The 12592-nt window shown below is 47.8% G+C and overlaps 1 protein-coding gene across 2 annotated transcripts in view; it reads right to left on the bottom strand.

Annotated features, from left to right (window-relative positions):
• RFTN1 (raftlin, lipid raft linker 1) overlaps positions 1–12592 on the bottom strand; it is a 212642-nt gene that overhangs the window by 61404 nt on the left and 138646 nt on the right. For both annotated transcript variants that reach the window (XM_043873589.1, XM_043873588.1), the window contains exon 5: positions 2581–2923. In XM_043873589.1, coding sequence (XP_043729524.1) covers positions 2581–2923 — 343 coding nt within the window. The remainder of the gene's footprint in view (positions 1–2580; positions 2924–12592) is intronic.

The raw sequence follows: 12592 nt of genomic DNA, 5'->3' as shown, positions 1-12592 counted from the left end.
TCACCATGATGACCATCCTCTGTCTGTCCCCTGGAGGCCAAGCCTGGGCACCAGTACCCGCTGTGTGTTCACGGGCTGGTGAGAAAGAGCCAAAGATTTATTTATTCCACTGGAAGAGACATAAGGGCCACAGTGAGCTACCGAAGTCTCGGAGAGCTGTGGCCTCCTACAAGAAGAGCTGAGAGCAGGTGCATGAGCAGACGACAGACAGACAGACAGCCGCCTACCAAGCAGGACTGGGGGTTGGGGGCACCGTCACCCCTCACAGCTGCAGTTCTCACATGCGCTCAGGCTGACCGCCTCCAGACGCACCTGAACCGTGCATCCCTCAGAAGGTTCTGGTTTTCCGGTAGAGAGCAGGGGCTTGAGGAAATGAGGTGCAGGCCAAGACACTTGGGTGTTGCGGGGGGGGCCTCTGTGCGCCCAGCAATGGGGGAAGGGCCTGAGGGAAGGAACAGTCACATACAGCAGGGGGGTCCTGGGGGGATGTCCTGGGACAAGTTACTTAGCCCCAGGGGGCAGGTGGTCTGGAGGGAGTCCTGGAGGAAGGTGCACTCCAGAACAGGGAAAGTCTGAAACTCCTGAGGGGCCCTTCAGTATCGACGGCCTCCTTTCCCAAAGCCAGGGCTCCGTGCAGAGCTGGCGGCAATGGTCAGGATGATGGGGCCTGCACCCCAGTGGTAAGGGCTCCTACTTCGGAATGCTTTAAGTGGACATCTCATCTGGCATGCATGCTCTGTTGCTCAGTCATGCCCAGCTCTCTGCAATCCCATGGACTGTAGCCCACCAGGCTCCTTAGTCCCTGAGATTCTCCAGGCAAGGGTACTGGAGTGGGTTGCCATGCCCTCCTCCAGGGGATCTTCCTGACCCAGGGATCAAGCCCTCATCTCCTTCATTGTACGCAGATTCTTTACCATCTGAGCCACCACAAATCAAGGCCCTGATGAAACACTAGCCCTAATCTCTCTGAGAAGTGAGGTGGCTACCATCTCCCCTTCTAAGTCATCCTTGCAGACAAGCCCCAGAATTAACCATCCCACAATTCTCTTTTCGGGATCTACAACATAACAAGAAAAGCTCTTTTACCCTCTCTTTTTTTCTGGCTGCGCCGTGTGGCATGCGGCATCTTAGTTCCCTGACCAAGGATTGAACCTGTGAGCCCTGCAGTGGAAGTGCAGAGTCTTAACCACTCGACCTCTAGGGAAGTCCCTCACACTTTTCTATTCTCAAAGCATAAGCAGTTTCTCCTCATTTATAAGAAGCTAACCTCAAGAATTAGTACATAAATAATAACATTAACCAGGGGATTCCCTCATAGCTCAGTTGGTAAAGAATCTGCCTGCAATGCAGGAGACCTGGGTTCGATTTCTGGGTGGGGAAGATCCCCTGGAGGAGGACATGGCAAGTCACTGCAGTATTCTTGCCTGGAGAATCTCATGGATGGAGGGCCAGTCCATGGGACTGCAAGAGTCAGACACAACTTGGCAACTAAACCACCACCACCAATAACATTAACCAGGGAGATGATCCAGAAAGGCCTAAAGAGAAAGTCTTCCTAAGACCTGGGCTTCCTTCCATCCGTCTTGTCACTCGTCACCTTCCAAAGGGTAGACAGCTCATACAAGGGCCTGGCTTCCAGGAAACGGCAGGACATGAGATTTCTTGGAGCAGGAAAGTGAAACAGAATCACACGGAAACGAAGAGAAACGTCACTATCTGCAGTCTGAGGGCCTCAATAAACCCTGATCGGCTGTCTGAGCATCACACAGGAAGGACCAGGTGGGGAGCCGGCCTGGGCTCACCCAGCAGATCTGTTTCCAGCTTGGGCGACGGATGGGCCCTCTGAACCTCAGTCTGCTCAGCTGTAAACGGGGTGACGATGCAAAGCGGCCATCCACATCACAGGAAGAAGGAAGCATTTGTTAACACTGGCTGCCAGCCTCCTTCCTGCATCATTATTTGAAATCTCCAACCTAAAGTCCGTGCCCCAGCGGCCGTTAAACACCGTGACTCAGAACACTCGCTTCCCGGCGGCCTCTCCCTGGCCACGTGTGTTCCACGGTGCTGGTCTGTCCACGAGACAGACCCCCCGAAGCCTGGCTGTTTACAGCCACAAGGGCTGAATCACCAGCTTCCTGCACACCTTGTCCTCAGCTGGTGCTCTGGATTTCCTTCTTTAGGCAGAAATTCAAAACAAGAGGACCAGACGTGGAAGGTGCTTTCTGCACTGGTGCCCAGCCATCACCACGCTTCCTGGGGTCACACGGGGTCATTTGGGGGCAATGCGTGGGCGTGGGGGAGAAAACACCTTACATTCTAGAACCTGCTGCACATGTGACATTCTGGAGCTGCAACAAGTCAGCATCACGTGGTCTGCCCACCTCCACCCCCAGAAGGCACAGCCTCAGGAAGGAAAAGAGTCAGGAGGCCCGGAAAACTGCCTGACAGCTTCTCCCGTTTGATGGACTGCCATCTCTACGCTCCGATTCCATTCATTTTTCCTAAAAGGCCCCTGGCGATTACTGAAAAGCTAGCAGCCGCACTCCAAGTGGCTCAGAGTCCCGGCGCTGACATACTTACTGGCAGCGGGCGGCTCTCCAGGCCCTTCCGATGGCAGATCAGCATCTGGTCCCTCCCGACTCCCTCGAGCAGGAGACCCTGCACCGTCCCCCTCTCCCGGGAGCAAGCTGGGCTGCTGGGCGGCGGGCGTCTCCCCTCGGGGGTCCTGGCCAGGCTCTGGGCTTCCGTCGGTCCCCGCTGCAGCGTCTGCAGCCCCCAGCTCCTCCGCAGCCCCACGACCACCAGGCTCCTGTGTCGCGTCCTGGGCATCTGCTGAGGGGCAGCCGCCCGTCGGGCTCCCAGGGCAGCGGTACTGAGGCACGACCCCGACGAACTTCAGGCCGCGACTCGCAGCCTCCTGGATCTGCGAGGCAAACCAAACCAAGGGAAACGGGTAAACTGGATGTTCTATCAGAGCAGGGGCACACGCGGCACCTCAGGGAGGCCTCGGGGGTGTTTCCGGGTGTGTGTGTGTGTGTGTGGCTGCAGCACACGGAAAATGGGATCTTAGTTCTCTGACACTGAAGCTGAAACTCCAGTCCTTTGGCCACCTGATGCGAAGAACTGGCTCATTTGAAAAGACCCTGATGCTGGGAAGGACTGAAGGCAGGAGGAGAAGAGGACGACAGATGAGATGGTTGGATGGCATTACTGACTCGACAGACATGGGTCTGAGTAAACTCCGGTAGCTGGTGATGGGCAGGGAGGCCTGGCGTCCATGGGGTCGCAAAGAGTCGGACACGACTGAGCGACTGAACTGAGTTCTCCAAGCAGGGATCGAACCCACACCCAATTGCACTGAGTCTTAACCAATGGAGCACCGGGGAAGTCTGGATGTTCCTGTTTGAACGTGAAATCTCTCAAGCTGGCCAAGGCTCCACCTCCTCAGGGCGGTGCCCACACCCCAACTCTGGCCTGACTGGGGACAGACAGCATGGGACTTGTTTTCTTAAACTGTAAAAAAAATAAAGCATTTGACTGTGAAGGGCTGGGATGGCCTCTCTGTGAAACACTATGTTAGTCCCAATTAGTAATTTTTTTTTTTTCTAAGAAGCTGAAAAAAGGTTCTATAAAGGATGAGCTGGAACAAAAAGAGGCTGAAAGAGGAAGCTCATTTTGGTAAGAGTTTATTTTTTTGTGTGATTTTTTTTTTCTGATGAATCACCTACTTCCTGCTAATCAGGCTACTGTATAACTCAATACATTTATATAACCACATACTAACTACCAAATGACATTTTATGACCCAAAGAGCTTCCTCTCTGAAACAACTGCTCTGGCAGAGAAGGGCAAAGGTGGCAGGAATCACCCGCGTGCAAAAGCTGATGGCACTCCCCGAGAGAGGGGACCTCTGAGGACAGCAGCCCATGGGGAAGCAAGGATGCCCAAAGGCCATGCCCAGGCCGTGGGCACTGCACAGGCAGACCCACGGCTCTCCACCCCCCATCCAGTCCAGGTAACAGGTGGCACCTTCTCACCTCTTGAGCCTCAAGACGGGGGACACATGGCTGCAAGAGTTTTGGGCCACGTGAACCCTCCCCTCCCTAAAAAAGCAACCCCGTCCCCCCCACAGGCAACTGAATGTAACTGTCATAAGTGAAAGACAAACAGAAAGTCAAAGCTAAACAAAAGCAGAGCCGGCCAAAATTTGAAGACAGGCTCTAGGGGACTTGTTGGGCAAGGGTGCTCAAGTCTCTTTACAAATGCAGCAGGAGGGGGAGACTTCGGAGCCCTGGGAGGCTCAGTCACCAACCCCCGAGTGGATGACCTCCGAAAGCCGGCAGGCGTCAGCAGCAACCCGCTCCTGTCTTTTGAGAAGGAGTAAGAAACACCAGCACGAGCACCTCTCCAAAGGAGAAGCAAGCCTCAGCCGCCCTCTGCGGATGACCCACCCGAACTTAAGGCAGAAGGTCGTTTTAGTTCAGCCCTGGCTGTTCTGGAACATGATCTGGAGCAGTGATACAAAAGTACAGCCCAGTTCAGTTCAGTTCAGTCGCTTAGTCGTGTCCAACTCTTTGCGACCCCATGGACTGCAGCACGCCAGGCCTCCCTGTCCATCACCAACTCCCGGAGTTTACTCAAACTCATGTCCATTGAGTCGGTGATGCCATCCAACCGTCTCATCCTCTGTTGTCCCCTTCTCCTCCCACCTTCGGTCTTTCCCAGCATCACGGTCTTTTCAAATGAGTCAGTTCTTCGCACCAGGTGGCCAAAGGATTGGAGTTTCAGCTTCAGCATCAGTCCTTCCAAAGTCTAGCCTGTGCTAGATATAATGATTACCAAGGATCTACTATGTGTCAAACCCTGCACCATGCATTTTATATCAACGGTTTGGCTTAATCCTCCAACGACCCTACATGGTATCACGACCTTCATTTCAGATGAGGATACTGAAGCCCAGAGACATTAAAGTCATAAGGCGAGCTGTGGGCAGTCAGGTTTGGCTCAGGTCCAAGCTCATTCTCTTAAGTACAAGGCCAAGTGGACACATGTCAAAGCATCAAGTTCTCGGATATGCACGTGTCCACACAAGTGCCCACGGCTGGCGCAATTCACACTTCAAACGTTTTTTTAAAAAAAACCTTGAAGTCATCATTTCCATTCTGAAAATTCATTTTTTACCCTTTAATCTGTGATATCTACCTATTTTTAGAAACTGTGTTAGAAAGCTTCTAAAAGAAGACACAGGCCATAAACTTTTTAAAAAGAGAACAATGAGGAGGTAATTGTACCAAACAGCCTGAGGTTGAGGGAGGCTAAGCGCCGAGGTTCCTGGCAGCACAGGCAAAAGAGAAACGCAATGGATTAACTCATGGTCAATAAGAGAGAAGCATAATTTGCTAGTGATTTGTCTAACATATAGTAGGTGATCAATAAGGATCTGTTGAATGAATGAGTGAATGAACACATTAAATACTGAGTGGATCTGTGTCTCTTCTTCCAGAACGACTCCTGGAAGGTAGGGATGGAGACTGATTGATTTTTCAGCTCTAGAATCCAACAAACTAACAAACATTTATTAAGTTCCTACAGTGGCTCAAAACAGCATCACACTTAGGTGCTCGGGCTACAAAATAGGAGTCTTAACTGTCAAAAGATTCAGCTGATTATGGTAAAAATATTTTAAAAATAATTATACTACTGTAGCACAATAATGTCTATGTTATGATGATAAAAAATAAAGATTCTAAACTTTTAAAACACAGCATTATGATAGCTTTATGTGTAATTTTTCAAAATTTATCTAACAAGCATACATATTACCTTTACAACTGAAAATAAGTACACATTTCAGAAAATTTTCATAGAGAAGCTAAGTGCAGTAATGGATATAAAGGTGTAGAAACTGATTATTTCTGCCTGAATGGGACACGGAGACCTTTCTCACAGAAGGTCAGGGCTATTACAAATGAAATAGGGTAACACAGCTCGAGGAGGCGAAGGCCACGGCAGAGCTGGAGTGTGTGAGCCGCCCCTACAACACTCAGATTCAAATTTTTCCCCAAATATCATGCTAAACAAAACCTATTTGGGGACTCAACCTGCCGGAGGCTTTGAAGGATGAATAGGAGTTCACCAGATAGATGAAAGAAAGGGATAGGGCAGTGCAGGTAAGATGGATCATCATGGTCAAAGGCCTGATGGTGTGCAACAGTCTGGGTATTGAAGAAATTTCTAGAAATATTTCTGGAACATGACATGAGAAGCCAGGAGCGCCCAGAAATGAGGCTGGACCAGAAATCACAAGGGCCATAGCATGGATATCACCAAATAACAAGACAACAAAGGCTCAGACTTCACTCAGCAGCAACAGGTCTCTAACTTACCCAACATAGCAACTCTGGAGAGCAGATGGTGCCCGGGGGGTGGGGGTGGGGGTGGGGTGGGTAGTGTCCAAGGGCAAAGCACAGATTTCTTTGAATGTTCATCTTTTATCTTAGACATTAATGAAAGTGCTGTATCCTATACCTGGCATTGTTTAATAATCAAAACTCTTAAAAAGATGCTCAGGGTAAATGGTAAAGACACTCCCTCTCCCCATGGCAAACCTTCCAGGGAACATGTATTTCAAGAATATGCAACATCCTTGTGCACACATCTTTGCAGTTCTGTTTACCTCCTTGGGGTGGATTCCTGAAAGTGGAATGGACGGGCCAAGGGATATCAGCTCTTCAAAGGCTGGGTGCAGGCTGCCAAATTGTTTCCCAGAAAGGGTGAGCAGTCTTTTTTAACCAGAAAACCCACATTTAGATTTTATAAAGATCAATATTTGGCCAGACCCTAGGGGCTGTGACACCTTTGATTGCTCTAGAGGTGTCAAACCAAACTCTATTTGTTACTCATTCACTCATTCCTTCATTTATAACCTTCGTTAAGCAAGTCTCACAAACCTCAGAAAGGCAGGCATGAGACAGTGTTCATCAGGGTTCACTTCTGACCACCAGCTCTCCTCACCCCCATGGGAACCTCCTCAGATTTAGGAGATACTCACTCAGATTTAGCCACTAGTCATGTGTTCATTACTCCCAAGTTTGGACTACCCAGCCCTGCCTTTCCTCTGGGGCTCAGACCTCCATGGCCAATGATCACAGCTGATGGGTCCACCATGGGTCTCAAACTGGGGTCAAGGTGCCTCTTCTTCGGTTCCTTCCTTTCTGTAACCTGTGTATCCACTCACCATGTCCTGCCAGACCATCCTGCGATGTTTCTGGAGTCCCACGCCCGTCCTCCAGACATCCAGGTCACTTTACTTTCAGGGACTTGCCAGATGCTACTGGACACCACCATGACATCAAGCTATGGCAGGTCTTCAAGAGCATGGAATCGAATCCATACAGAAGATCAAACCCTGAATATTCAAGCCACCTTGGGGAAGGAGTTCCCCACAGACTGTCACACACAAGCCCAAGTAATTTCTCTAACAACTGCAATTAGATCATGGCAAAGCCTGGATCCGACTCTTGAGTATCTTAATGCACATCAGTGCTCCTAAATGACAGAACTCCATCACATTATACAACCCAAACTGTCCCAAGATGCCCACTCAATACAAGATTTAACTGAAATACACCTCATCCACCTTTTCATCACATCGGCTGCATTTAAGAACAATCCCACCCCCAACACTTAAAAGAGTAATAACTGCTGGTTTAAGCACCAAAAATTAAACAAGACGGTTTTCAACTGACCCAAGACTTCGTTCAACTCTGATGAGTAAGAACAAATGGCAATAATTACATTCTCCTGACGTAAAACCAGACATAATAATGTGAAAAAAGGTTTCTTATTTCTTTGGTTTCTTTTTTCTATTGAAAAAAATTTGTTTCTATAAAAAGTCTCAATGCATCAGAAAATGATGTCATCTTTGGTTATATATTTCAAGAATCATTTTTACTAAAAGTAACAACATGATGTTGGGATAGTCCCTGAAAATCTAGGACATGTTGTCTGTTATTCTACTTTCAAAATGAATGCCATGCAGCTGCTGCTGAGTGTAAATACATACTATCTTGTCTTAAACACACACTTGTTTAGAGTACATTTAGCAATGAGGGTAAAACCAGTCAGGGGGAAATGGGGTCCTGATTGGGTTTGGTAAAAAGGAAGCCATATGTAATAGAGGAAAGGCAGCAGAAAAGACTCCTGATAACAGGTCAGCAGGACTTGAGTACCCACCGGCCACATGAGATGGCACAGGCGAAGGGCCAGAGACAGTCTAGGACCGTTCAGTCTGAATCTAATGAAGACGGTATCATGGTTCACTGTATGTGTCACCCTGCAAAAAACTACAGCGACTAACTGTCAACACTAGCCCAGATACTGCTGTGAAGATACTTTTAGATGCAGTTGACATCTACAGTCCACTGGCTTTCAGTAAAGCAAGTCACCCTCTCTAATGGGGACAGGCCTCTGGCAATCAGGTGAAGGCCTTCCTTAAAAGCAAAGAGCAAGGTTTTCCAAAGAAGAAGTGTCGGAGCCATCGAGAGAAACCCCACCCGTGACAAGGTCTGGGTTCAAGGAACTGGCATGCAAAGGCGTCCGGACCTCCGGGGGTTTCTCGGGATCGCCCCTCCATCTACTCCCAGGCCTTTGTCCTTTCATCTTCTGATGCTTGGCGTTCTTCTATGTTCCCTAAAAACTATTCTGACTCTCACCTAAAATCCCTCCTTGAAAGCTTTGCATGGCAGCAGCACAGCCCCTGGGGGCACATGGGTCCCAATAAACAGGCCTATCTATCCCATAAGCAAAAGTAGATAGAGTCCATTATGAGATTGAGAAGATTCCTTAGGGTGTGATCAGGAGGGAATTATGAGACCTCAGACCCTTAGGATTACATACCAGAGCTAAGACCTTGGGGACTGAGCTTCCCAAGATAAGGTTTGTAGACAGCTTTTCACAGTTGACTAGCTGCTGCCATTGAATTGTTTAAAAGTTATGTGTAGGTATTGACTGTTCTGGAAAGTTATTTATGATGTAACCCATGATTATGCACCTGGTACAATCTTATCATTCCCCCCTCCTTAAGCCTCTTTAAAGGATTATTGGTTTTAGGGTATATAAGCACTGATGTAAAAGAATAAAGTAGTCTTGATCCTGCACTCAACCAAGACTCGCTTTCTTTTCTTCGCCGACACTGCTCATCCGAAGGGAACCCCTGGACTCCGCTGGGGCTGGACCCCGGCAAAGAAGGAATTCTGCCTCCAGACAACCTGCCCGAGTTTTCGGCCTTCAGAGTTGAGACTGAGACATCACTCTTACCCAAAACCTCTAGTCTACCACATGGCCCTGGAGGTTTGGGACTGCTCAGCTCCCACAGTCACTTGGGCCAGTAATGAAAGTCCATCTCAATCTCAGTCTCCTACTACAGACAGACAGACGGATAGATAACACTATGAGCTGTTTCTCTGGAGAAACGTCACACAGGAGAAGGGCAGATGAAGCGAATGAGGGGAAGAGAACTGCAGCAGCAGGTTGATGGATCATCTCCAAACCTAAACAGGCCGAGCGGGAAAGGAAGGGCTTCTTAAGAGGTCCCCAAAGGCAGGGAGAGAAGTGGGCCCTGAACAGGAGCAAAGAAAAGGACTCAGTCTGGTGACGATCAAAGGTCCCAGAGGACAGGCTGAGGTGCACAAGAAGGTGGACCACACTTACTCTTGCCCAGGTGAGAGAAGTCTCCCGGCCATGTTTGACGGTAAAGGAATTCAATCTTTAACTGGCAGATTTAATGTCTATACACAATTTCTAACTTTCAGATGAACTTAGTGGAATCCCTATAACTAACATGCTAACTAAGGCTGGGAATCACAAACGTACTGACTTTTTGAAAATACAAAGATGCGTCATCCAATCTGATAGTAGCCACTAGCCAAGTGTGACTATTAATATTTAAATTTAAATTACTTCAAATAAAATAAAATTAAAAGAGGGAGGTGGGAGGGGGGATCAGGATGGGGAATACGTGTAAATCTATTGCTGATTCATGTCAATGTATGACAAAACCCACTGAAAAAATAAATTAAAAAAAAAAAAACAAATGAAAAAAAAAAAAATTCAATTCCTCAGTCACACCAGCCACATTGCAAGCGTTTGACGGCCCCAGTGGCTGGTGACTGCCCTACTGAATGCAAATATAGAATGTCTGGTGCAAATACAGAATACTTCCATCATCACAGACAGTCCTACTGGACACTGCCCATACAGAGCATAATAAACCATATAAAATACCAGGCAACAGAAGCAGGGTTTTCAACAGTGCCTGCACAGGCATATATATAACACAGGGTAAAGACCAAGACTCACACATAAAAACATCCCAAATGGACCCTAAACTGGACCACTGACCACTCTGACCCCCCTCTGTCACTCAGCGGCCACCATTCTGTGGGAGCTGACATTTTTAAAGTCTCTGGGGACCCGTGACATATACAAAGGGAACCTACAAACAGAGGCATGAACCATATGTCAAGAACAGACACAAAAAAGCCGTTCTGGTTGCACAGTTACACATGAGTCTTTACGGTGAATATTTTATCACACGCACACACACACACACACACACAGCCCTTCTCATCTTCTGTCGCCTGAGCTCTGGTACAGCTTTCCGAAAATGGAGGTTCAAAAATAACACAGGCTTTAGCTCAAGTCTGAAGCGGCCTTTAGCTCTGACGTGTTAACATGTAGCTTCAGGAACTGAAACTTTTACCAAGTGCTGCTGTGTATTCAGCTCCGTCATGAGGCCACACGGAAAGATCGCACAGCCCTTCTGGGGTTGTGGTTTTCTCCTTCAGTGACTGAGAGGTCTCAGAATGAGCCTGAGACGAGGAGTCTGAGGCTTAAATCTCTGGACTCAGCCCTGCCACTCCCTTGGCTATGTCACTGGTCGACCCAGTTGATTTATCTGAGCCTGTTTCCTAACCTGTAAAATGGGGATAATACTAAGGATTAATTCACTCACTAATTACTTACTCAGTATCTTACTGAGTAAGATATTACTTATTCAGTTACTTACTATGTGTTGAGCACGAGGTCCTGGGGAAGCAAACAGGCACGATCCTTGACCTCCTGGATTCAATAATTTTTGGTCTCAGTCTAGGGGCAACTCAGAGACTCTGAAGAGTCCATCTGATCCCCTTCTCAACCTGCCTGCGCTTAGTCTGAAGGACCACTGCTTCCTAACTCTTAAGTCCCTGGCAGGGCTAAAGTTGGGAGAAGAGGTTCGATTCTCCTCAGCTACTAGCAGTGATCTGGTGGGACACTTGAGAAATGATGGAATAACCTAGAAAACCGTAAACTCCCTTAAAGACAAAAGGAAGACATAAGAGTCCAGCGCTGGGACAGAAGCAGAGAAAAGATTCATCCTCTGGTGGCACTGTTCAGGGCAAGTATTTCTGACAAAAGGAGTTTTATTGGCCTTCATTATCTTTATTAACTGGCTGGGTGCTTTCACTTACATTGTGCCTAGCATTTCACTGTTCACTGAAAATGTCATTCCTGGGAAATCAGTAGACCCAAGAGGGAATATGCTGTTGAGCTCTCAACTCTCAAAAATCTTCAACTAGCTCTTTTTTAAAAAAAAAGAAAAAATTATTTATTTACTTATTTGGCTGTGCTGGGTCTTAGTTGCAGCATGTGGGATATAGTTCCCTGACTGAGGATCAAACCTGGGCCCCCTGCACTGGGACTGTGGAGTCTTAGCCTCTGGACCACCAGGGAAGTCTCTTTAACTAGCTCTAAATGCCCTGTGAAAACCAACCCACCAGAAGATCCCAACCTGATGTCAAAAGTCTAAATCAGAGATGGAAAGGGACCAAGGAAAGGCCTATCTCTGGGGAAGGATCTAACAGTGACCCAAGTGGCCAGCAGGGTACAGCCAGAGTAGAATCTCAGGACCAGCATGTCCACCACCGTCAGGAAAATGGTTCCAGGTTTTCTCCCTACGTCTTTTAAAAAAATTTGTTAGCATTCTTCTTCTTTCTCTGGTAGGACCAATTTTCTCCATGGGGCAGAAAATATGGCCATTTCCAACTTCTGAGTTTCTCTGCTCGTGGCTTAGCCATTGGAGATAGACTATCTAAATGTCCCGGGTCCACACAAGTAAAAGATCTCACGGAAGGGCTCTGATTGGCTCAGCTTGGGTCAGGTGTTCATTTCGGGGCCAATCAGCTCTGGCCAGCGTTAGGGTGGCTCCTGCAGAAATCACACAGCTGGACTGTGGGAACAAAGCCACTTTCAGAAGAAAAGGAATCTCAGGGCAGAAAAAAATAGGCAATGTCTGTCATGTAGATACATCATCTCATGGGAAATAAAATTTGAAATTTGCTCAGTACCCACCATTACTTCATGGCAAATAGATGGGGGAAGAGTGGAAACAGTGACAGACTTTATTTTTTTGGGCTCCAAAATCACTGCAGATGGTGACTGTGGCCATGAAATTAAAAGACACTTACTCCTTGGAAGGAAAGTTATAACCAACCTAGACAGCATATTAAAAAGCAGAGACATTACTTTGCCAACAAAGGTCCATAGTCAAGGC

This window comes from Cervus elaphus, chromosome 19 (genome assembly GCF_910594005.1).
Source record: "Cervus elaphus chromosome 19, mCerEla1.1, whole genome shotgun sequence".
NCBI classification, from domain to species: Eukaryota; Metazoa; Chordata; class Mammalia; order Artiodactyla; family Cervidae; genus Cervus; species Cervus elaphus.
This window is presented reverse-complemented; position numbering and strand designations above follow the sequence as displayed.